We start from the raw sequence: 27,262 nt of genomic DNA on the forward strand, positions 1-27,262 counted from the left end.
AACCGCTGCGTCGGAAGCTCGAACTCCACACCCGGAAGCAAATCCGGGTTTTTAACTGTTTCTCAGAGGCTGATGCAGCGACCAATCCGCAGAGACCCAACAGGAAGTTGGTGTGACGCCGTCGAGGGGCGGAGCCAATGCGGCTCAGGGGGCGGGCGTTTGAAATCGGTGCTTTGGAGTCGACCCTAAATATCATCCTGTGTCTTTGAGAACCAATTACTTAATCTCTCTTGCGTCTTTTCCTTCCCCGACCCCCTCCCAGACTCCTTCGCTGCGGCGCTGCGAGGACGGAAGGCGCCGGGGAGTCGGTCCGCGCCTCGCAGGCGTGAGATCTCAGGAGAGCGTGCCAACTGACCCAACGGCTCCTGCTCCTCATACACCCGCAGCCTAGGGACTAGAATTGTCACTTAAGTGGATATGAAGAAGGCGCAAATAAGTGCGGGGGCAGCCACGAGCTTTCCAAAGGTACCATTCCTGCGAAACCACCAGCCCTGGAGGCAGGGGTTATAGTCGCATTGCTTGTTAAGATTTATATAGAGATATATAGCTGAATGCAATAAGTGCTGTAGTGTGAGGGGAGATGCCAGGAGTGTTGACGGCAGTGAGCATTTAGAGACTGCCAGGAGGAGCATGAGATGGAATTAAGATGGCTTCCCCAACATTGTCTTGGTGTCCCATCATTGAGAGCTTGAAGGACGGTAGATTAGGTTCTCCAGTTTGTCCCAAGTGGAAGGGTCTCCTAAAACATTTGAACATTTCAGTGCCCTTCAGTCCTTCCTTTGGAACTTTTAAATGAAGTAAGAGAATTAGAGAAGAAACCCCCTCCCTGTGAAGTAGAAGGTGAAATGCTTCTTTTTTCTTAGGGAAGCTATATACCTCCCTCAGCCTCCCACAACCTAAGAACACTGCCATCATATTAGTGGCTCAAACCCAAAGCCCAAGATCCACTTCCTTCACTCTTGACATCCTATCCACTTGCTATTCTTGTCCAGTATTGTAAAAATTATCCTGAGTTCATTTCCTGACCACCACCCTCACTCAGGCCTCTGTGGTTTTTCTCTTGGATTTGTAATTACCTCCAAATGGTCTTTCCTACTGTTTTGCACAAAATGATCGTGTTTTGGGCACTTAGGATAAAATAGCCACGTGTCTTAACTTGATTCTGAGGCCTCTTTACAGTCTGTCTTCCTGGCTTCAGCCAGTCATGGGTACACCACACTCTAGATACACTCAACTGGACATTTCTGTTTCTCAGAGCAAGGCAGGGTTCCATAGTTTCTTTTGAGTTTTGAGACAAGGTCTTGCTGTGTAGTCCAGGCTGACTTTGAACTTAAGCTTTATATATCCTGACTCACAGTTCTCCTGCGTCAGCCTTCCGAGTGCAGGCATGCATTCTTCTGTTTTTTTACAGTCTTGTACTATGTCCTTTGCCTCTGCCCAAAGACAGCTGTAATGCCATTTTTCAGGTCTTAGCTCACTGCTGCTTCCTCAGTGGGGTTTCCCCTGGCATGCATACTGTGCCCCCATTCCTCCCATGCATAAATTTACAGCACCCAGTTCTATACGTTCATAATACTGAATATCAGCTGGGTTTACTGTTTGTTTTCATTACGCTATGCACCCTTTTCTTTTTGATCTGAGCCAAAATATTGAGACTAAGCATCTGCGTGACTCTTAGCTTTGACTCCAGTTCTGTCCTCCCTAGCTGTGTAAATTATTTTCCCTTTCATGCTCTCCATCTCTTGTGCAAAGGTAAGGGTAATTCTTTCTGTTACTGTAGTAATTGCATAACTATTTGTAAAGTGCTTGTAACTATTTCAGCAAGCAGACTCACTAAATCAATATTGGCTATTACTAATATTATTGTCTGTCTAATGGTATTAGAACCTAAATTCCAGAAAAGCAGGAACCCTCTTTATTTACTGATGTCCTCTGCATATAGAACAGTACATGGTACATAATAGGTGCTGAGTAAGTGCTGGTTGAATGAATGAATGACATGTTATAAAATAGAGGAATGAAATTTCAATGGCAAGATGGTGACAGGAACATGCCTAGTTTTTAATATCCCAGATGCCTTTATCAACCCCTCAAAAAGTCCATTGAAATGTTGACTTATTAACTAAACAAAGGAAAAATTAGTTCACAAAATTAAAAGCATTTGATTAAAATAGTCTGGAAGTATTAGTAAGATAGGTAAAAAAAAAGTTTTTAACTTACTGGACCTGATACTAAGAAAATGATACCATAAAGCTTTTGACTTTAACAGTGGAAACACTTAGGAAAAAGAAAGGAAGTTGAAAAAATGTCTGTATTATCTAGGGTTCTCCAGAAGACCATAGCTGATAGAGTGGATATATATTAAAGAAGAATTCGCTAGATTGGCTTTCAGGATGCAGTATGAGTGTCCATACTGAGTAGAAACCCAGTCCACAAGGCTACATGTCTCAGCAGTCCCAAACAGCCCCATTGTGATTCTGAATGCCTGAAGGATTCCTTGAGAGCCACTGGTCTACAGTCCACATTGGAAGACTAAAAAAGATGGATTCTGAGTCAACTAACAATGGTAGCAGCAGGGGAGATGAACTGGACAGGCTGAGGACAGGGAGCGGAACTGGACAGCAAGCTGAGGACGGGGAGAGGAACTGGACAAGCTGAGGATGAGGAGATGAACCGGACAGCAAGCTGAGGATGAGGAGATGAACTGGACAAGCTGAGGACAGAGAGGAACTGGACAGCAAACTGGAAGGCAAGCAGGCTAAACCCAAGACTTTTCCCTAGGGCCTTCTTTTGTCTTCTCTATCATTAGAAGGTGCTACTCTTATTTAGGATGGGCTATCCTACTTAAAATAATCTGATCGAGAAAATCCCTTACAGGTAGCCCTGTCAACTTATCTCTTATTGGATTCCAGGTCCAGTCAAGTTGACAGAATTAGCCATCTCCTTTCCTAAAAACTTTTTTGTTTGTTTGTTATTGTTTTTCAAGACAGGGTTTCTCTGTGTAGCTTTGGTGCCTTTCCTGAAACTTACTCATAGCCCAGGCTGGCTTTGAACTCACAGAGATCCACCTGCCTCTGCCTCCCATGTACTGGTGTATGTCACCACCACCTGGCTCTAAAACTTAAAGTTGACTTACCAGCTAATTCTCCTGGTACAAAAAATCATGTAACTTACTAACCTTTTTTGGTTTGCTTTAGTTTACAAGCAGGGTCTTACTATGTAACCCAGACTAGCCTCCAGTTTACTATGTAGCTTAGGCTAGCCTCATGGCAATTCTCTGCCTCAGCCTCCTCTGTGCTTTTATTTCAAACTGATTACCATAGAATAGTAATTGTGCCCACCCCACCCCCAATTCTGCCTGCAATCATCTTGCAGCCCCTGGCTTGCTCATCTTGTCCCTTGGCAATGTTTCTCCCTCCCCATCCTCGTTCTTTAAGAGAGTGTGTGGGGGTGGGGGGGTGGGGTGGGCAGTTCATGTATGTTCATGTGCCTGTGAAGGCAAGAAGCCCATGTTGGTGTCTTCCTCTATTGCTTTTCACCTTTGTTTTTGAAACTATTTCTCACTAAGCCTTAAGCTGTTGGATTGGGCTAGCATGGCTAGCCAGAAGCCCTGAAGATCCTCCTGTCTTTGCCTTTCCATTCCTGGGTTGACAGGTGTCCTCTGCCACACCTTGTTGGGGGCAAAACCCGGGTCCTCATGCTTGTACAACAAGCCCTTTACCAATAGAACCATCTCCCTCGTCCTGTAATTGAAGATCTTTGAATTTAGAAATAGAATTCTCTTCTACAAGGATTCCTGGCCTGGCTTATCAGGCAGGTTACCCATGTGTCACTAGAGATGAGGTGATCCTGTCTGATTCCTGGTACTCAGTCCTCTTCCCATAACCTTCTTAGTGACACATGGCCTGTCTCATCTCTTGCAGATCACACCAGCTTTATATGCGCCTTCATTTTTAATAGAGCAAAGGTAGTGTTTTAATGTGGTAAGATATTATATGTAATACTTGCGATTGTAAAATTGACTGTTTGCATGGGGGAGACAATGTATGCATTCCAGCTTCAAAGGTTATAGAAAAATCGTGTCCAAAAGGGATCAAAGAAGTCTTAAAAACCTCAGAAGAAAATTTCAGAAAGTCTGTTTCCTGCCATTTAGAAGGATAGTTTGATGAAGGCAAGGCATCCCATGGCTTTAGAATAGCCAATTTAAAAATCACTTTGATTTTCAATTTAAACTGGGTGTGGTGGCCCATACCTGTGATCCCAGTACTTCTGAGGCTGAATCTAGAGCCCTGTCTTAAAAATGTTTATCATGAGCTAGGCCTGGATAGACACACTTTTAATCCCAGCACTGGGGAAGCAGAGGCAGAAGGATCTCTGAATTTGAGGTCAATCTGGTCCACATAGTAAGTTCCAGGAGAACTTACTACAGAAATAAGTTATTAGTAGGAGACGGGAACAAAGTCAACAGCTAAATGTCAGATTAGAAGGTAAGTTTTGCAAAGTCTTTAACATATACTTAGCTCTATTCCTGTGACTAATACACATAGTGTTTAAAAAAAAATGCAAACAACCAAATAAAAACTGCAGAAAACCAGCTAGTTGTGACATCCTGGTTAAGGTTGCAACTTTTCTTCCCTTGTGTCCTCCAATGTCCTGTACTCCTGTCTCCCATATTATGCTTTTCTTTTCTTTTTACATACCATGTGTGTGGTCCTGTGTTTTTAAGATTACTGTTTCTCTACCTCCATGCAGAACATGCAGAATATAAGTACCTTCAGGGCTTGCTCAGTGCTGTAGGCCAACGATTTAAAACAATGATTAATACTACTATTTGCCTAGTAAAGCTTTTCCAGATGAAATGAGTGAACAGATGAATGAATGAACCTGAACAGGAAGAAATCTTGTCTGGTGTAAAAGCTGTTTCTTTGTTTTAGATGTGTCTTCTTCTGTGGTATATGTGAGGTAAGCCGCTGAGCATCCACTACTGCACTGATCCTTAGAAGGTCACTTCTCGTCTGCTCACTCAAGTCTTGATTGCAAAAGAAAACCTACAAGACCCAGAGAAAGGAATTCCTTTCAGAAGATAATCTCTTAGTGAAAACTCATGTGATGGTCAGGCTCCTCTCTATATATTAACAAAATTCTATGTAGGCCAGCATACCCCAATCCAATTATAATTGTAATCAAATATCTCTCCATTTCTACCAGTTGAATCATTCCCCTACATCTACTAAAACCCATCATCTATGAACCCGATAGCTCAAAAAAAGTGAACTTTTTGATAAGAAAAACAATGCATCCCTGTATCCACATACTTATGTGTGAGCTGAGGATTAGTGTTCAGGTCTTCACACTTGTGCAGCAATTAGTCTTGCCGAATTAGCTCCCCAGTTCCCAAATATATTTTACTAAATGCCCATGAATGAATTTCTAAGTGAAACTCAGTCTTGTCAACTTTGTACTTTATGTATACTTTAATGTTTATATGAACAAATCTTAACTTTTGTGTTTTTCTCTTGCCCTCCCACTTAATGTGTGTTGTGTGTAGCTGTGTGGAATTTGACTGTAAAAACTTACTCTATAAATCTAACTGTTATGTTTCTGTTACAGTGATATTTACAAATAAAGCTACTGCAGCTATTCTTGTCATTGTGCAGAGGAGTACGCACATGCATTTCATAGGAACCACTTCAGCAGGGGGAGAACTCTCCTTGTGGAATCTCACCATGCCTGATACTCAGTTTCATCTGACCTGGCAGTGACCTGTCATTGACATCTTGACTGTTTCCTTAATGTCTAATAATTCATGTTTATTGTCTACTTTGGTTTCTTTTGTGAGTGGCTTTCCTATTGAATTGTCTTTTCCTTACAGATTTCTGAGTTTTTAATACTTTAGTAGTAATTCCTGCTACTTATGATGCACATATAACTTCCCACTTCTTTGCTTCTCATTTGGAAATATTTGATACTGATTTTGATAGATGGAAATCTTCCATTTGGGGGTAGTTCAACTTATCGGTCCTTTTTTTTTTTTTTTTTTTTTTTTTGTCAAATGCATGCTATATTTTAGTTGAGAATGTTCTTTGAAATCATGCTGATACTCTCTGTAAATATCTTCCAAAGACTTCCTAGGCCTTTCTCAGACAACCAGGCATTCGTTTGTCTACTGTTATAGTGGTGTCTTGACATCTAGTTGAGCAATTCTTGTTACTCTTCCTCTCTTCCAAGATCTCTTTGCCCTTTGTATATTCAGGAGCCAACTGTCAAGTTCGAAGTACACTTGGAGTTTTTCACTGGAATAACATTGCATTTGCAAATTTAAGAAGTGATGTTTTTATGATACGAAGTCTTTAGATTTAGGCATGAATTTTCTTCCCATTTGTTTAGATCATCTTTGTTTTCTAAAGCATATCAGTATACCGCTTCTCTGTATATTTACACCGCTGCCTCATAGAAATCTCGTGAGCTCTTGTTGGCTCAAGGTGTCATTATTATTTAATGTTATTGTCAATGATATCATTCTTAAATTTGGATCATTTCTAACTGGTGTACGTAAGTATAATTGATTTTTGCATATATCTATTTTAAATTCAGAGAACTTGCCAAGCTTTCCTGTTAATTCAAGTGGTTTACTCTGAATATTTTTATATACGTACCATCTACCAATAATGACAATGTGTTTCTTCTTTTTCAGTCTCTTTCCATTCTGCTTTCCCTTTTTCCTGGCCTGGTATTGGTTAGAACTTCCAGGACAATGTTGAATAAAGATTCTGATCCCAGGTGGCCTCGTTTTTTTCTTGGTCTTCAAGATAAGACTTTTAACTTACTACTATTAAGTACAATTTTGCTGAAGGTTTGCAATGATATATTTTATGGTATTTTCTTAATATTTTAGATTGCTGAAAAAATAATACATTTCAAAATGTCTTATATATTATACCTGATAGAGGGTTTTATTATGACATTTTCATATATGCATATAATATATTTTGATCATATTCATACTTCTTTCCCTTCTACTGATCCCACTTCCTCTTCCCAAATAATCTCTTTTCTGCTTTACCATCTACTTCCTTATTTTATTGTGACCCAGTGAGTTTCTTTGGGTTGCTAACAGGAGCATGGGCATCTTACCAGTGGCTGTACCACTGAGGAAAGTGTCTTCCTTCCTCTGGAAATCATTGATTACGTACAGATCTTCAGAGAAGAACGGGGCCTTGTGAGTCTCTCCCTCTTCTCTGGCAGGATGCTGGCAGATCCAGTCTTGTGTAGTTCGAGCACAGGCAATCATAGCTTCCGAGTTGAAGAGTGCGAAGGCCATGTCATGTCTGAAGAGTAGTCTTCAGCATACTGCGCCACTTCCTTGGGCATTGACATTCTTCTTGCCCCTTCCAACATGTTTTATGACCTTAAAGGGATGATATAAGTGTCCCATTTAGGGCTAAGCATTCAACAGCCATTTATTCTCAGCACTTTGACTAGTCACGTGACTACAGTTACTGCTGCATGCTTTGAAAAGAAGCTCCCCTGGTGAAAGCTTGACCTCACACTAGTCTATAAGTGTAAACATCGTCTTTCAAATGATGAGGTTTATTAAATACTGGTTCTGCATTTGAGATTCCCTTTTAATATGTAAGTGTTAAATAGATTTATTTCAGATTTTGCCTAATCATTTATTTCTGGACTAAGCCATCTGGACCACAGTGCATATAGTCTTAGTCAGGGAGCTCATACTTTATTTAGGATTTTTGTGTCAGTGTTCAAAAGGGATATTAACTATTTTCCTTTCTCCTAGTGTCCTTAGGATTTGTGTCATAATACAAATTAGGAAGCATACTTTCTGTTCTCTGGAAAAATTTACCCAAGATTGGAATTATATTTTTTAAAAAATGGTTGGTAAAACTACCTAGTACAGCTGTCCTGAGTTTGGAATGTTCTTTCTAACAGTTTGGCTGATACTTCAATTTCTTTGATGGTTATGAATTTTGTTAATTTTTTTCTTTTCTTGTGTCTATTTTTCTAGCAATCTATTCCCTTAATTTTAAAACTATATTAGTGTTAAATTTTCCATACTCTTTTTCATTCTCTTTCCACTTCTTTTACAGTAATGACCTCTGTCTTCCCAGCGCTGGTTATTTTTGTCTTTTATTTTTGTTCTTCATCATTTTCACTGAAGATTTTTCAAGAAAACAAAAATTCTCAAAAGTTTGGGTTTCTCTGTACTCTATTTCATGTTGGTTTTGTATTCCATACATTTCTGGTCTCATTTTTAGTTCCTTTTAAAATTTTTTGAAAAATTTATTTCCAGACAGTTGTCTACTTAATTCATATAATTTTCTAGCCTTCTGCCTTACCTATTTCTTTAAGGTTTTCAATTTTTCTTTAATATTATTTGCTAGCATACCACAATTTGAAAAGTGGTATTTTCATTCTCATTTATGTAGAATGAATTTTCTCATTTAACTTTTTAGTTCATTCTTATTAAGGGTTTATTTTAAAATATTTTCAGTTTTACAAATTTGGGAATATTTTTGTCATTAATTTCTGACTTCATTATTTTGTATTTATAGAACATATTCTGGATATTTTTAATTTTTGCCATTTGTAAAAACTTACAGCCATACTCTGGTCAGTTCTCTAAAGTATTTATAGTACTTGAAAAATGTATTTTGCAGTTTGGGAAAATACAATTCTGTGTTTCTGTTGCTTTTTAATATGATGTATCAGTAAGATTCTGCTGTCATCTCTGGGTCCCTTTATATTTAAAAGTCTTAGACTAGGTGATAAATGATGGAATAGAATAGTATTAAAGTTTAGATCAACTCTTACTACAATCTGCAACGAGTATAAAATTTTTGCTAAGTTAGGCAACATTTAGCATTTCACTAAAGGATGTGTCTAGTTGCTAAGAATTTGGTTTGTGTCAAGTTCCAAAGCAAAGGAGAATAATAACTCTGAGTGATAGAAATATGATAATATATGAAATGTTCTATACTCAGTGGTAAGCCAAAACAGAACTAATAAAAAATCATCTTTAAGAAGGAATGTAAAATCAAGAAATAATGAGAAAAGTTTGTTACACACACACATACACACACACACACACACAAATCCTAAGGCTTTGTAGAATGTAAGAAACAGATATATTACTTTCATGCTTAAGATATGATTGAAGTACATCAAGATTTGTGTAAATACCAGATAATAGGCATGAGTGCTCCATTAAAGAGCTATGAAATCTGGCTACAATTTTTTTAGTGATTTCAGTGTAATCCTAATCCCCAGGAACAGGAGTGAATTGAATTTATTCTAGAAAGAATGCTCAAGTGTAACTATAAATCTAGTCAAATTCTGCAAAGGGGATGGATATGGATGGTGTGATTTTGCATGCCAACTATCAGTGCTAAGTAATATAGAAATTAAAACAGGATAGTCACATAGATATGTACAAATGAAGGAGTGGTTGGAAAATTTAGAAACAGGACTTCTAAAAACAAAGCAAAAGAAAATGCCAAGACCCAAAATACAGATTTGTTCTCTCTAAACACAAGTGTTTTATCTGGGGGTAGGGGGTGGGGGGTGGGAGGGGAGAAGGTGCCAACAAACAAACAAACAAACAAACAAACAAACAAACAAACAAAAAAACCCCACCGGACTTGTAGATCAGTGGATCACGGAACAAACAACAAAAAATTTTGACATAAACCCACACTGCTAAGCCCCCTGTTTTTTGACAAAAGTGCTAAAAATGGTCATTGGAAAAAAGACAGTATCTTCAGCAGGATTTCCACATGTAGAAGAATGAAACTAGATCCTTATCTCCCATCTTCCATATAAGTCAACTGTAAATGGATTCAAGTCCACATTGTAAGACCCCCAAATCTGAAGAGACTAGAAAAAAAAAATGGCACTAATAAGTGAAGACTTTCTGAACAGGACTCCAGTAGCTCAGGAAGTCGGGACAATTACCAGCAAATGAGACTTGAAGAAATTGGAAGGTTTCTCTTTACAGCAAAACTAGTTAGCCACCTACAGAAGAGGAGCATTCTTTGCCAGCTGATAGAGTATTAATACCCAGAGCACACAACAACTGAAGTGCTTAGCCATCTGGGGATGCAAATAAAGCCACTCAAGAGTCTACCTTAGCCCTGTCACAATAGCTATCAGGAAAATGACAACAAATGCTGGAGAGGATTTGGAGAAAGAGAAAGCCTCACTCATGTTAATGGGAGTACAAACTGATATTATTCACTATGGAAATCAGTATGAAGGTTTGGCTTTGTTTTTCAAAATGTAAAAATAGATCTTCCACATGACATAGCTATTTCATCTCTAGGCACCAAAAAGACTAAGTGTCCTACTAAAAAGGTAATTACTCATCATGTTCATGGCTGCTAGAAAAAGGAATTGCTAGGAAAATAAACCAGCCTACATGTTCATCAATAGATGAATTAATGAGAATGTGGGACATAAACACAATGGAATTTTCTACCATAAAGAAAATGGGATTAATCAATTGGCAGGAAAATGGAAAGAACTGCAACTGGATTTATATATATATATTTCAAGACAGGGTTTCTCCGTGTAGTTTTCTCCTGTCCTGTCCTGGATCTTGCTTTGTAGACCAGGCTGGCCTCAAACTTGCAAAAATCCGCCCCCCCGCCCCCCTCCCCCCCCACCGAGTGCTGGAATTAAAGGCATGCACCACTGCCGCCCAGCTGAACTGGAAAATATATTAAGTGAAGTAGCCTGGGCTTAGAAAGACAAACACTACATGTTCTCATATGTGGATCTTAGCTTCACATTTTTTATTTATGTGTATCTACATAGGGGTCAAAGAACAAAGATGTCAGAAAACTAGAAAGCTGTAAGAGAAGCAAAAACTACTGCCGAAAAATTATAAATAAATCTCAGTCATGCTATATTTAAAACCTTAAAGTTATAATTAATTGAGTTAGCATCTGACCATTTATGGAGAATTTCAAATTCTAGATTGTGTTCTATTTACTATTTATTGCTGTCCAAATTTAGTTCCAGATGTATTCTTCTGATTGCCACTGGGGAAAAATAAGTAAATAAAAAGATACATTTGTGGCCTCAAGAAGAGTAGATTACTTAAATAAGACATAAGGGAGTAAGTCATAATGGAAAAGTAATAAATTTAACTGCATTTAATTTTTTTCAAAATATGTCTGGCTTATAATTTAAATGGAGCTTATGGGTTAGAAGTAAGGTATTTGCAACAAAATAATCGTCAGAATTTGTCCAAACATTGAAAGTTTACATGTTAACAAGAAGAGTAGTCTAACTGGACAAGCAACTTTAAAAACTACTGTCATAATTCATAGAACTGAAACTTCGGAAATATTAGTAAGTCAACAATAATGAGATAGATCAATCAAATTGTCAACAATCCAAGAATCTGACTAGCAAGTGCACCTGGAGGAAAGAAGAAACAAAAATGACCTGTTCTGTTGGTGTATTTTTAGAATGGCTACCAGGTAGACCACACTGACACTGATGTACACAGATTCAGTGGAACACAGATCTCAAAAGCCCTTATAATCAACAGATTTTCAACAATAGTGTCAGGACAGTTCAAGGAGAAAAAGAATCTTCAGAGAAACCCTGTCTGGAAAAACCAACCCCCCCCCCAAAAAAAAATCTTCAAAAAACAAAACATTGCTGAAGCAACTGAATATCCAAGTACAAAAGAGTGAGTTTGGATTCCTATGCAAAACTTAATTGAGATCATAGACTTAAAGGTCAAACAAAACCTTAGTAGACAGTACAGCAAATGCTTCGTGACCTCGGACTAGGCACTAATTAGTGCCTCAGACACAGTACTAATGGCAGGTAACAACTTAGAACATTGGCAGATTGGACTTGGTCAAGTTTTAAGATTTGTGCTGTGTGCTGTAGCACATTCCTGTATCCCCAGCAGCTGGGAGACTGAGCCACGTTGACAGGCCCTGTCTCAAAATACCAACCCAAACAAAAAGATCCAAACATGAACTTCAAAAGACAAACTTAAGATAAAAAAAAAAAAAAAGACCTCTTACAATTCAGAAATAAATTAAAGCAAAAGGTTTGAACAGACATTTCTCCAAAAGCATGCTGAATGGTCAATAAGCCTATGATAAGCTCTTCAATATAGTTAGTCACTAAGGAAGTGCATGTTAAAACCAGGATGATCACCCTTGGAATTTCTCTGGGAGAGAAGACAGTAACTATTGGAGAAGCTGTCTATGCAACTGACACCCTCATAAATGTTGGTGGAAGAAAAAAAAAATGCTATTTCTGGAAAACTAACGATTTCTCAGAATGTTATATAGAGCTGTCAATTGGTCCAACAAGTTTAGGTATCAAGACAGACTTGTCCATGAATGTATTGTTGTTAATAGCCTCAGAGTGAGAACAACCTCAGTTTATGTCAACTGATGAATGGGTAAGTAAAATGTGGTCTATCTGTACACCATAGAACATTAATTGGCTATAAAAAGAAGCAAAATACTGGTATGTAATAATAGAACACAAATCTCAAGAATTTGATGCATGGGGGCTGGAGAGATGGCTCAGTGGTTAAGAGCACTGACTGCTCTTCCAGAGGTCCTGAGTTCAATTCCCAGCAACCACATGGTGGCTCAGAACCACTTGTAATGAGATCTGGTGCCCTCTTCTGGCCTGCAGGGACACATGCAGGCAGAATACTGTATACATAATAAATAAATAAATCTTTAAAAAAAAAAAAAAAGAATTTGATGCATGGAAGCAGCCAGGTACAAAAGACCACATATTCTAGATTTCACTTACATTAAATATGAGGAGTAGGCGAATTGAGAAAGTAGAAGAGTTGCCTTGGTGTGGATGGGCATGGGAAATGGCTGAAGATGGAAACAGATGCTTTTGGGGGTGATAGAAATGCCTTCCAATGAGTGTGCAGAGGTGATTGTACAGCACTACATGTAAAAAGCACTTCAGCTGCCCAGCATTAAAGTGTACATCTCAATGTGTAAATTCTGGCTCATTAAAGATTACAAACCTGCCTGAAGCAAATGTGAAAGGTGGAGTTACCGATTCTTACAAGCTGGATTGTAAGCTTTTGTTATAGATTATCTAATTTCTGTTTGTTTCAGAGAGGGCTCCACAGTGTAGCCCTGCCTATCCTGGAACTCACCCCTTAGCCTGGGTTACCCTCAATCTCATGGTCCTCCTGCTCTTCTGGAATGCTGAGATTACAGCATCAACTACTATACATTGTGTGTGTGTGTGTGTGTGTGTGTGTGTGTGTGTGTGTGTGTGTGTATGTGTCCATTAAAAAAAAATCTGAGCTGGGCAGTGGTGGCGCACGCCTTTAATCCCAGCACTTGGGAGGCAGAGGCAGGCGGATCTTTGTGAGTTCGAGGCCAGCCTGGTCTACAGAGCGAGATCCAGGAAAGGCACAAAGCTACACAGAGAAACCCTGTCTCGAAAAACAAAACAAAACAAATAATCTGGGCATGATGGAGCATACCTCTAAGCCCAGCACTCAGGAGGCAGAGGCAAGTGGATCTCTGGGTTCGAAGCCATCCTTGTCTACAGAGCAAATTACAGAACAGCCAGGGTTACACAGAGAAACCCTGTCTACAAAACAAAACAAAACCAACAACCCCTCAGACACCACAAATTTCTGTGCCCTAGTTACTGGTTTAAAAATGTATCGATGCACATGGTGGCACACACCTTTAATCCCAGCACTTGGGAGGCAGAGGCAGGCGGATCTCTTGAGTTTGAGGCCAGCCTCACCTACAGAGCAAGTTCCAGGACAGCCGGGGTTACATAGAGAAACCCTGTCTTGAAAACAAAAACAAACAAAAAACCCATGAGACACTAACATTCCTGGACCCCAGTTACTAATTTTAAAATGTATAACTGGGCATTGTGGCACACACCTTTAATCCCAGTACGTGGGAGGCAGAGGTGGATGGATCTCTGAGTTCTAGGACAGCTAGGGCTATATAGAGAGACCCTGTCCTGTCCCCTCCAAAAAGTATAAATTTCAAGTCTTTTAATTAGACTCACCTTTAGATATTTCCAGGTGTCACCATCTTCAAAGGAAATGACTAGGTTCCTGCCAAAGCCCTCAAAGCAGACAGAAAACACAGCAGTTACTTTAGTGCCTGCTTACACACATTTAACCTGACACAGGAAGCCGAACATCCTCAGAGAGTGACTATGGAAAGAAAACGCAGTGCAGAGAGCAGAGGAAACAAACCTAAAACAAACTGACCTCTCCGAAGAGAAAGTCTGCAGCGAGGAATCTGCAGTGGGCTTCCAACTAGCTGAAGCAGTTTCTGGAACTGGGAAATGGAGGAGGCTTGGCTGACAACAGAAGAACCAAATGTTGAAGAGAGACAGTAATAAAGTGAAGAGCTCAGTCATTCATGAGGTTTGGTGCCCAAGTGTTGACTGCTGCGGAGATGGAGAGGAGACATGGAGTGGGAAAGGAAACATGAAAGAAATGCTAAGACTGTTTCACAGCAGTGCACAGCAGGAGTTTGTGTGAGGCATGCCTAGAACAGTAGCTGAGCAGACTCACCATACCATAACAAAATTGTAGAAAACAATCAGAGGAATATTCTAGAAGTGTGTACAGAATTGGAGCAGAATTTATACAAGGATTAGCAAACTGGTGGGTTTTTGTTTTTTGAGAAGAAGCCAGGAGAATGTCTGTAGAATTCTGAAAGGAAAGCAAGAGCATAGAACAAAGATATCTTTAGATGTCCAAACTCTAGCAAACAGGTGTGTTATTTATAGTCATCCAATAACTTTAAGGTTCTTGTTTCATAGTCAGGAAACTTTTGACATGATCCTTGCCTCATTAGAGCTGAAGCCAGAATTCTTTACACAGCTTCTAACTGCAGCAAAGGTGATAGACAGTGACCTAGGAAGGCCACCTGTTTCGCCGTGTATCTTTGTGATGCATGTGGCGAGTTTGCAGAGGCAATGGTGACATAAATACTAGGTGGAAATGACTCTTGCTCAGCATCTTTGGTGCTTTTGGATATTCCTCCTAGATGCAGTCTTCAAACCCCTTCTGGAGACCCTTAACCTCCCATGAGGCTCCAGGGATGCTCCCAGTGGCTATTCCCTGCCTAAGCAAGTAAGTACATAAGGAAGGAGCCTGAGGGTTCTAGCAGAGTGCTGATCTCTGCATTATGGAGGAAGGAACCGTCAGGATATAGGCTGTACAGCTACCTAGGACTCCTGGCTCAGCTGCAAGCATGAGGGCTCCAGGAAGAGTATTTCTGAAAGAGAAATTTGCTTCAGTAACCTAGTTTTCTCTGTGCATTTTGATTTAAACTTCTAGAAATGATCAGAGAATGAGTATGAATAAAACAGAGAAGAGGAAAAATAAAAATTTATAAATATTATTCACTACACAAATCAGCTGTGGTTAATTTTATGTGGCAAAGATTCAGCACTATAACCAGAACATTTGATAGAGCTAAGAGAGGGTAGGGATAGTCTATGTGTGTTGGGAAGGGGCATCACAGAATAAATTTCACAGCCTTTATTGTATGTGTTCATGATACCTGAGATTGAAAAGTCTTTTTTTAACACACAAAAAGCAGAACTACCTAAACTACACAAGCAGCTGGCTTGGGAGAACAGGAATGAAGGAGAGGATATGTATGGATGAGGCTTCTCTCAGTTGTAGGCTATAAATTTCACTGTAATTTAAGCCAAAGGGAGATTGTGTTACAGTGTTGAGTCATATACAAGACTTGCAGACTCACTCAGGGAGTGTATCTAAAACTTATAATTCATTGAGTGGTGTATCTTTGGAAGGAGGCCTCTTTGTAGCTGTAAACCACTATTACCATCCCTGGTCCCATGCTCCAGAAAGTAACTAGAATGAAGTTAGTAATACCATGCCCAGTTTGTCATAGACCACATTGAAGTCACAATGTGACACTTACATTGCTGGATTTAAAAGCCAAATCCTAGTCTTCAGGATTTATGTCACAATATGACCATTACCAATTCTTCCTGCTATGTATATTTCTTTATACCCATACTTCCTATATACTCTTGACTTGAATGTCCTCAGAAAATATTGGCATTTATAGGCACAAACATACAGGAAAAGCCACCTTTTCACTTTCCCTTTCATTTGCAGCTTATGAGGAATGGATCACCAAGGAGTGTGGGGCAGAGACATACCCTGGCCGTGGGTAACAAAACAAACACAGCTCTAGAAGCAATGCATTCATTACCTTCTGTGTCTACTGGAGGTGAAAGCTGCCTGCCAAGCAGACTGCCTCCTGGGAGCTCCCATTTCAGCAATTTTCCTTAGGCATCTGCTAAATAGTAACCAGGGAGTATGGAAGACAGAATCCTCACCAGGCCTTGGACTAGTAAAGACTTCATGCAGCAGAGTCTTAGCTTGGCTTGGAATGCAGGAATTGAAACTTTGGTGAAGGCAGAAAGAAGTGAAGTGAGAGAGGAAGAGACCACAAAGTCAAGGATGATGGCCAGAAGTATTTGACATGAACCAATAATTCATACAAGGACACGAACAGCAGTGCATTTGGGTGGGGGGAGCCATGAAAACAATAATTTAAATGCCATCTTTTTTATTTCCCCAAACCCTCTCAAAGTGACAGTAACAGGATTTGTATTTTGACAAACTTAGAAAGGACCTAAAGGAGATAAGAGAGCAGATAGTGGTGAAATGTGGAAGTTTAAAGTTAACATTAGATGGAGAAATATATGCCGATTTATAAAATCCTACAAAAGAGTCCTAAATTAGCCAAGCAACAGTTTTCTCTACAGGACCCGAGGGCCTTAGGATGCCATGGCAGTGGGCACCTCTGGAAAAGAGACTTTTTCTTGGACATCTAGGACATTGTCACTCAGACAGAGCAGAAGATTACGGTTCATGTTCTACAGCAGGAGCAAAGCTAGTTTCTGGACTGGAGGTTTCTAGGGATCATCAGGAGTGAGTAAAGTTAGGTGAATTTTTACAAGTTAGTGGAAGTTTGAGCTGCTGTTTTCCTTCGGGTGGAGAAAGAAGAACTGTTGCCTCCAGGAGAAAAGTTGGGAGCCCCTTCATTGCTGAATATGAGCCTAGAGGAAGCAAGTGGGTCCCCATGCAGGCAAGCACTGTGCCCCCAAGTTTCCAGGCAGCTTTCCTATTCTGTAACCAACTAAGGACAGCCGGTTGTTTGAGGATGATTTGAATGTACATGTGAGAGACCAAAACCGGGAGACAAGCAGATTAAGGGGCAAAACTAAAAATCATGAATATTTTAGCTTTTTTTAAAGAGATAAATTTGTCTGCAAAACAAGATCAATATGAAAAGGGTAATCCACACAAGCAACAAAACCCAAGGCAACAGGAATGACCTACTGCAAATCAAAAGTTCAACAAAAGAAGTGAAAAATATGAGAAAATAAGAAAAAAATCTCAGAAGATGCAGTATAGTGATTTAAAAAACTAGAGAACTGGGAGAAATAGATATGTTCAATCCACAGGCATTCCAGTATCCAGTTAACAGGTGATGCAGAGGAGAGGAGCAGGAGAAGCCATGTAAGAAGACACTCGGAAACTTGATAAAGATAGCCTGGTTTGTCAGGCTAATCAATTTAAGGACACTGGGAGAGAAGCTTTCTGGGGCAAAGGGCAGAGCCAGACCAAATGAGACCACCACAGACAACATAGATAGCTTATCCATAAAGAACAAGAGACAGCTCCACCAGAACCCACAAAACAGTCCTAAAAGTTAACAAGCCCCAGAATAGAAAGTATAATTATCACATAAACAGAAAAATTAAGATAATATTTCCATGTGTTTACATGGGGAAGTATATACAACATAAAACATTAAAATACATTAAACATTTTAATTCAGCGGAATTAAAGAAATATAAGAAATATGCCAAATAGGCAGACCTATTAATACATCTAACCAAGGACTTGTTTGTACCATGTTTAAATTATATGTAAAATGTTTATATAAATAGGTTGGAAACACACCACTGTTAGCAAAAAACAGACAAAAGAGAATGAGGTAATATGATGAGATTCAAAGGCCAGCACTGGTGAAAAATGTTTTATCTCCAGGGTGATCCAAGAAATGTAAATTATAACTTGAGTTATACGTCACCAAATAGTAAAAGGATTTAAAAATAAGTTTACAACATTGAGGAATGAGAATTTCTGAGAAAATCTCTGACACTATGTGCTAAAGATCTTAAAATAATGCTACAATAAAGTCATCTCATTTACAAGTATGAACTCTGAGGAATTTTATTCAACCAATATTTTATTGGATGTGCTGTTTCAGATACTTAAAGCTGAGGTAAATATTTGCATGTGGTTGGTAATAACTGTGGACATGTGAGCAAATAATAACTGTCCAGTGAGAGAAGAGGTGAGTCATTTATTTCTAGAGGAGGAAAGATCCTCAGTGTGGTATTTAAGTCACTTTTTAAATGACCTCACTTTTTTCAGACTAACAAAATATTTGCCTATATATTTAAACATGATTGTATATATCAAAGTAATTTATAAAAATCATTGTAGTGTGTGTGTGTGTGTGTGTGTGTGTGTGTTTGTGTGTGTCTGTCTCTGTGTGTGTGTGTTGTATGCCTAGGTGTGCACATATGCATGTGTACTTGCTCCCATGTGCCTATGAAGGTCAGAAGTACATCTCAAGTGCCTTTATCTCCATCTTGTTTTTTGAGGTAGAGTCTCTCACTGAACCAGAAGTTGATTCTTTAGGCTAGGCTAGGCTTCCACCCACCTCTCTGTCTCTGCCCTTACTTCTCAGCTCTCGGGTCACAGACATATAGCACCATGTCTGACTTTTACGTGAATACTAGGGATCAAGACTCTGGTCCTTATGTTTGCACAGCAAGGACTCTACCCACGAAACAAGCTCTCTAGCCCCATAGATAATTTTTAAGACTAAACTTGGAGAAAAGTGGGAGATTATCACATGCAGCATGGACTATTGGTAGTATTCAGCCTTCAAGACTGGTTTGAATTGACTTGGTCAGTGCTGTTGGCAGGAGAGGAAAGTAGGGTGCATCCTGAGCTTCCTTGTGGGAAGGCTAAGAGCACAAAGAGGCTTCCTGAGGGGGAAGCTGCCTCAGGATCTCACAATCGACTCTGCTGATGCCTCTGACATCTGGGAGATTAGATGAAACTGTCAGTGATGACTAGGACAGCTGTGTTACCATTGCTGTAAATGAAGACATTCGCGGTTAGTCACAACGGGGAAATGGTTCACTTGTCCTTTACAGTTGACTTTCAGGGCCTCCGGGGAAGATCCAACACAGAGAAGCCAAGTTGAAAGCATGAGTATTAAAGGGACTGTGATAGTGAGTTATACAAAAGGGAAAGACAGACCAGCACCAACCAATGCCTACAGCATGATAGGAAGAACTTTACGAAGAATGAGAGTTGAGCTTTGAGATAAGGTTGCACTCATAGTGTGGGTGGTGTTTTGGGGGGCAGGGTAGTCCAAAGAGAAAAAGGAAATTCAAGGAGAAAAAGGAAATCCAGAGAAGAGAGTTAGTGCCCTGGTGGTCACAGACTAGGAGGAAGGGGAGGTATTCCACAAACCACCCACAAGAATTAGGTGTAATCCCTAGAGTGCCATCTGGTGGGGGAGGCCAGTTTGTCACAGAAGACTCTTGAATGTAAACTTTCAAGTTTTGACACATTTTAGTACTGAAAGGAAGGTGAATAGGAAACAGCTTTACCCATGAAAGAGACTGGTAACTGGTAATAAGGAAAATGGGGACAGTGTTTGCTTAACAGACTGAAGTCTTGGAGTGAACGCGACATGCAAAGGAAGGGCTCAGGAAAGGAGTGCCCTCTCCTGGGAGGAGAGCCGGAGGGAGAGGCTGCAACCAAAAGGAGAAAGGGCCCTGTGGGCCGACGGGCCTCCTTTAATTCTGTCTCTAATAAAAGCGTTCCAAGTGTCTACAGTAAAGTTCTAAGACCCGTGGGAAATAGTGTGACACAGAGATGAAACTCTAAGTACACTGCGTGGAATACAATAGGACCAGATGGAACTTGATACTGAGGACACAAGCTAATGGGTTTTCATATCTTCCCCATATCACAGTCTTCATAAAGTGGGAATGCTGATGGAGCCAACTCCACGGAATAGCTGCGAGGTGGAGGGGTAGGATATGAAACTTTTAAAAAGTCCCAGCCATCCAAGGTCAAGGTGATAAACTCCTAAAGAGAGCTAGAGGAGATGAGAAGAGATAGTATTTTGTTGAGAAAGAAGGAAGATGAAGGTCAAGTTCATCTAGTCAGGAAAGGGGAGAACAGAAGAACTAAGAAGGATTTGGGGGGAGAGATTGCAAAAGGAGAGAAATAGTTTGTAACAGCACAAAGTAAAAACTAGGGAAGATCTCAAGACAGATACAAAACAAGTATCCAGTTTAAAATGTGGCTAGTTTAGAAACCATTTTCAGTATCCCATGCTTTGCACCTCCCCTTTCCCAGTACCCTCACAGAAATGTTTGACCTGATGGAGAAATGAACCTTAGGATGAAATAGTGTCTCCTCTCCTGACTCCCTCAATGTTCTCCCTTTCTTTCTTATATAGAATAGAGGAAACGGTCCATCATTACTATTTCTTATATACAGTAGATGAAACCGTCCATCGTTACTATTTCTTATATAGAGCAGATGAAATGGTCCATCGTTACTATTTCTTTCTTTTTTTGTTTTGTTTTGTTTTTGTTTTTGGAGACAGGGTTTCTCTGTGTAGCCTTGCGCCTTTCCTGGAACTCACTTGGTAGCCCAGGCTGGCCTCCAACTCACAGAGATCCGCCTGGCTCTGCCTCCTGAGTGCTGGGATTAAAGGCGTGCGCCACCACCGCCCGGCTGTCGTTACTATTTCTTATATAGAATAGATGAAACGGTCCATCATTACTATTTCTTATATAGAGTAGATGAAATGGTCCATTGTTACTATTTCTTATATAGAATAGAGGAAACGGTCCATCATTACTATTTCTTATATAGATTAGATGAAACTGTCCATCGTTACTATTTCTTATATACAGTAGAGGAAACGGTCCATCGTTACTATTTCTTATATACAGTAGATGAAACGGTCCATCGTTACTATTTCTTATATACAGTAGATGAAACCGTCCATCGTTACTATTTCTTATATAGAATAGAGGAAACGGTCCATCGTTACTATTTCTTATATAGAATAGATGAAACGGTCCATCGTTACTATTTCTTATATACAGTAGATGAAACCATCCATCGTTACTATTTCTTATATAGAGTAGATGAAACGGTCCATCGTTACTATTTCTTATATAGAGTAGATGAAATGGTCCATCGTTACTATTTCTTATATAGAATAGATGAAACCGTCCATCGTTACTATTTCTTATATAGAGTAGATGAAACGGTCCATCGTTACTATTTCTTATATAGAGTAGATGAAACGGTCCATCGTTACTATTTCTTATATACAGTAGAGGAAACGGTCCATCGTTACTATTTCTTATATAGAGTAGATGAAACGGTCCATTGTTACTATTTCTTATATACAGTAGAGAAACGGTCCATCTTACTATTTCTTATATAGAGTAGATGAACGGTCCATCGTTACTATTTCTTATATACAGTAGAGGAAACGGTCCATCGTTACTATTTCTTATATAGAATAGATGAAACGGTCCATCGTTACTATTTCTTATATAGAGTAGATGAAACGGTCCATCGTTACTATTTCTTATATACAGTAGAGGAAACGGTCCATCGTTACTATTTCTTATATAGAATAGATGAAACGGTCCATCGTTACTATTTCTTATATACAGTAGAGGAAACGGTCCATCGTTACTATTTCTTATATACAGTAGAGGAAACGGTCCATCGTTACTATTTCTTATATAGAATAGAGGAAACGGTCCATCATTACTATTTCTTATATAGAGTAGATGAAACGGTCCATCGTTACTATTTCTTATATAGAGTAGATGAAATGGTCCATTGTTACTATTTCTTATATAGAATAGAGGAAACGGTCCATCATTACTATTTCTTATATAGATTAGATGAAACTGTCCATCGTTACTATTTCTTATATACAGTAGAGGAAACGGTCCATCGTTACTATTTCTTATATACAGTAGATGAAACGGTCCATCGTTACTATTTCTTATATACAGTAGATGAAACCGTCCATCGTTACTATTTCTTATATAGAATAGAGGAAACGGTCCATCGTTACTATTTCTTATATAGAATAGATGAAACGGTCCATCGTTACTATTTCTTATATACAGTAGATGAAACCATCCATCGTTACTATTTCTTATATAGAGTAGATGAAATGGTCCATCGTTACTATTTCTTATATAGAATAGATGAAACGTCCATCGTTACTATTTCTTATATAGAGTAGATGAAATGGTCCATCGTTACTATTTCTTATATAGATAGATGAAACGTCCATCGTTACTATTTCTTATATAGAATAGATGAAACGGTCCATCGTTACTATTTCTTATATAGAGTAGATGAAACGGTCCATCGTTACTATTTCTTATATACAGTAGAGGAAACGGTCCATCGTTACTATTTCTTATATAGAGTAGATGAAACGGTCCATCGTTACTATTTCTTATATAAGTAGAGAAACGGTCCATCGTTACTATTTCTTATATAGATAATTATCTTACTATTTCTTATATAGAGTAGATGAAACGGTCCATCGTTACTATTTCTTATATACAGTAGAGGAAACGGTCCATCGTTACTATTTCTTATATAGAATAGATGAAACGGTCCATCGTTACTATTTCTTATATACAGTAGAGGAAACGGTCCATCGTTACTATTTCTTATATAGAATAGAGAAACGGTCCATCATTACTATTTCTTATATAGAGTAGATGAAACGGTCCATCGTTACTATTTCTTATATACAGTAGAGGAAACGGTCCATCGTTACTATTTCTTATATAGAATAGATGAAACGGTCCATCGTTACTATTTCTTATATAGAGTAGATGAAACGGTCCATCGTTACTATTTCTTATATACAGTAGAGGAAACGGTCCATCGTTACTATTTCTTATATAGAATAGATGAAACGGTCCATCGTTACTATTTCTTATATACAGTAGAGGAAACGGTCCATCGTTACTATTTCTTATATAGAATAGAGGAAACGGTCCATCATTACTATTTCTTATATAGAATAGAGGAAACGGTCCATCGTTACTATTTCTTATATAGAGTAGATGAAACGGTCCATGATTACTCTGTGCCTCCTCTTCCGTCCAACCCCCAACACTCTCAGGACCTTCTCTCTGATACAGAGCCACGGAGACACTCTGGCCTGATTGAACACTACCATTTCTGTTTCTCATACATTTGGACAGCCCTTACTCATATCTCTGTCACCCTGTATTGGTCTGTGCAAAACATTTCTGTGACCATAAAATCACACAATGTGAGTTCAGGAAATTCATGACCCATGTTTACTTTTTTCTTAACAACCTCTTCAAATTCTAATTACCCAGATTTTTAAAATATTTGGTTCATTTCTAATCACTCTTTTCCTTCTAATCCAATTATTCATGCTTCTTTGACTTTAGTGTTTATCTCCCCCACTTATGTTAAGGTAATACAGATCACCATGCTAGATGAATGATCACAATGAGCTATTCTGATGGCCATTAGGCAGCGTCTGGGTTCAGAGCAGATTAGCAACTGCAGATCCCTCCTTAGGCTCCCACCCACAAGCATCTCTCTTTCACAGAGATAGTCTGTGAACTTCGGACACTGACTTTGAACCTAAATTTCTTTGTCTCAATTTAATCTTACATAGATGGAATCATGGAATATGTATCCCCTTGAATTAGGAAACCCTGATATCATCTTTATAAAACTGGTTCCTGTATGAAGCATTCATCTTCCTCACTTGGTGGCCTTCTGTTGCACAAACTTAGAGCAATGCACCTCTTCACTGCACTGTTGGCGGGTGTTGGCTTTTGCAGAATGTGCTCATCAGAAACAGGAGTGTCGGCGCTCTCGGGTGTGCTCTCAGTGCCCAGACACACGCGTTTTCAGGGAATGATTGGATCACAGCACATGCATGTGCTCCGTTCTCAAAACACTGTCACAAAGATTTCTAAACTGTTATTTATGTATTACATTCCCTTGGGTGAGGGACAAGAATCGCCCATGTTCCAGTCTACAGCCACACCTTCATTTGTATTAACAGTATGCTAAGGACCAACTTCTGAAATCACTATACAATTGAATGTTTCATTTCTATTTCCCTGAGCTTTTGCTTACCATTTCAAACTTTATTCTTTCATATTTTGTTTTAGTCACTTCCCTGAAGACAAGATTCTACTATAGCCTCGTCTGTGCAATCTAACAGACAACAAGAGGAAAGACCCAGGTCCCAACAGAGGAACACGGCAGAGCCGGAGGTCCTTCAGTGCCTGGACTGAGCTGATGCCAGAGTGCTGACTCTCAGTCAGCAAACCTAGGAAGGCTGTTCCTGTAGCATTCACAGAAGCTGACAGGTAGATCCTGCTACACCACACCCACAGCAATTCATTTATTAAAAAAAAAACAAAAAACAAAAAAACCTGCTTCCTCAATCCTGTGTAGATATCGGAGTTTAGTATTTAAATTGAAGCTATGAAGTCTAAGACCAACTGTGCTCAGAATTCAAACTGCAGCATAATGATATTTCGTCCAACCAAAGAAGAGTTTAATGATTTTGACAAATACATTGCCTACATGGAGTCCCAAGGGGCACACCGAGCTGGACTGGCCAAGGTCATCCCACCCAAGGAGTGGAGAGCCAGGCAATCTTATGACAATATCAGCAACATCTTAATAGCCACTCCCCTGCAGCAAGTGGTGTCTGGCCAGGCAGGTGTGTTCACTCAATACCATAAGAAGAAGAAAGCCATGACGGTGGGACAATACCGTCACCTGGCCAACAGTAAAAAATACAGGACCCCACCACACCTGAATTTTGAAGATTTGGAGAGAAAATACTGGAAGAATCGTCTCTATGAGTCACCAATTTATGGTGCAGATGTCAGCGGCTCCTTGTTTGATGGGAAAACTCAACACTGGAACGTGGGACACCTGGGAACAATTCAGGACCTATTGGAACAAGAATGTGGCATTGTGATTGAGGGTGTCAACACGCCCTACCTGTACTTTGGCATGTGGAAGGCCACCTTCGCGTGGCACACCGAGGACATGGACCTGTACAGCATCAACTACCTGCACTTTGGGCAGCCCAAGACGTGGTATGCGGTGCCCCCCGAGCATGGCCGACGCCTGGAGCACCTGGCCAGGCAGCTGTTCCCGGGCAGTTCCCAGGGCTGCCAGGCCTTCCTGAGGCACAAGGTGGCACTCATCTCACCCACTGTACTCAAGGAGAATGGCATCCCCTTTGGCCGCATGACGCAGGAGGCTGGGGAGTTCATGGTCACCTTTCCCTATGGCTACCACGCTGGCTTCAACCATGGCTTCAACTGTGCAGAGGCCATCAATTTTGCGACCCCGAGGTGGATCGACTATGGCAAGGTGGCTTCTCAGTGTAGCTGTGGGGAGGCCAGGGTGAGCTTCTCCATGGACGCCTTTGTTCGGATCCTGCAGCCTGAGCGATATGAGCTGTGGAAACGTGGCCAAGATCAGGCAGTTGTGGACCACACAGAGACTATGGGGTCTACCAGCCAGGAGCTTACCACCTGGCGGGTGATCCAATCACCAAGAAAAACTCGAGGACTGAGGCATCTCCGGTTTCGCCAGGGCTCACACTCTCTTCTGCCTTTAGCGACTGACAGTAAGATTCCTTGCAGTTACAGGCAACCATCAGATGCCAAAGTTGATGAGGTCCAGAAGCCTGATCTGGCCCCAGCCACACCACCTACTCTGGGTCTATCTTCCGGTCATGACTTGTCAACTGGAAGACGTAGTCTTGGTCGTCGTCCTTGTGAACAGGGAGTTCAGGAGTCCACCAGTGAGGCTCCAGTCAAGAGGCGCCAGCCAGCAGAAGGAGCAGACACAAGTCTGAACCCAGAGTTTCCATCCCAGTCTGTGAGTGAGGACTTGATAGTCAACCCTGTACCTTCGAACCCTGGCCCACAGCATCCTGTGACAGTTTCTGAAGGTGGATTGACCTGTGACCCCTAAACATATGTCCTGCCTTACAGCTCATTGCCTGCACTCAGGAAGCTAAGGTCATTGCCTCAGAGTTTTGACTGAGTTTGCAGGACACTGGCCACGCCTGGGAGAGCTCCTTGTCAGTTCTAAGTGCTAAACTCACATGCACTTTCCTCTTTGCAGAACGTGGCAAGCCTTTGGATACTGGTAACTCCCGGGCTTCCAGCTGAGGTTTGATTGGCCGGTCATTTTGGGTTTCAGAGAGCTAGGTGCAGCTGAGGTTGCTTAAAACTGACCTCCTATCCTCTAGGCCAACTGTAGAGAAAGATGAAAATTCAAATACCCTCACCCTTCCATTTCTTTCAAAATGTCAAACTTTTGACCATTAGATTAGTAGTCACAAAAAAGCAGTCACACACACACACACACACACACACACACACACACACACACAGTCAAAAGTCATTTGAGAGTCACAGATGACCTCTCAAACTTGGTATATTAAGAATGTATCTTACCCAGTGTTCCCAAATAAAGGCAAAGCAGCCAAAATGTTGAAATTAGACTTTATTTCTAATATTGTAGTTTCCGACAGTGGGATCTTTGGGACAATGACACATTCTCTGTTTCATGTCTAACCTAGAATAAGTCATTCTGCAGTGAACATTTTCTATTTGTTTCTCCCATAGCACACTTCCCATTCACACCTAAGCCTGTCCACGTTTTCTTACTTACACCGGTGCGTGAGTGTGTGCTGTATGTCTGGGAGTGTATGAGCCAGGGTGAAAGTGTGGAGGAGGTCAGAAGATGCCTGCTGGAGTTGGTTCTCCCCATGTCCCATGTGGCCATAGGGATCCCACTCAGATAAAAGACTTGGTGGCAATCATCTTTGCCCACTTAGCCATCTCATTGGCCCAATGCCATCTCATTTCATTGTGAGGCAAAATCACGTGGCTGTCATGAATCACCACCCCATGAGTTCTTCTTACCTCTATGCCTGAACACAAATGAGCTTCCTTCTATTCTTAGAAGAACAATCTCCAAGCCAGTGTTTCTTAACTTTGGGGGTCAAACAACCTT

The 27,262-nt window shown here is 40.2% G+C and overlaps 1 protein-coding gene across 1 annotated transcript; it reads left to right on the forward strand.

Annotated features, from left to right (window-relative positions):
• Kdm4d (lysine demethylase 4D) lies at positions 1-27,262 on the forward strand. Its single transcript, XM_028859592.2, has 2 exons — positions 1-465; positions 24,379-27,262. Exon 2 carries the CDS (start codon positions 24,698-24,700, stop codon positions 26,210-26,212), a length of 1,515 nt encoding a protein of 504 aa, XP_028715425.1. The 5' UTR covers positions 1-465; positions 24,379-24,697; the 3' UTR covers positions 26,213-27,262.

This window comes from Peromyscus leucopus, chromosome 7, assembly GCF_004664715.2.
Source record: "Peromyscus leucopus breed LL Stock chromosome 7, UCI_PerLeu_2.1, whole genome shotgun sequence".
Lineage (NCBI taxonomy): Eukaryota > Metazoa > Chordata > Mammalia > Rodentia > Cricetidae > Peromyscus > Peromyscus leucopus.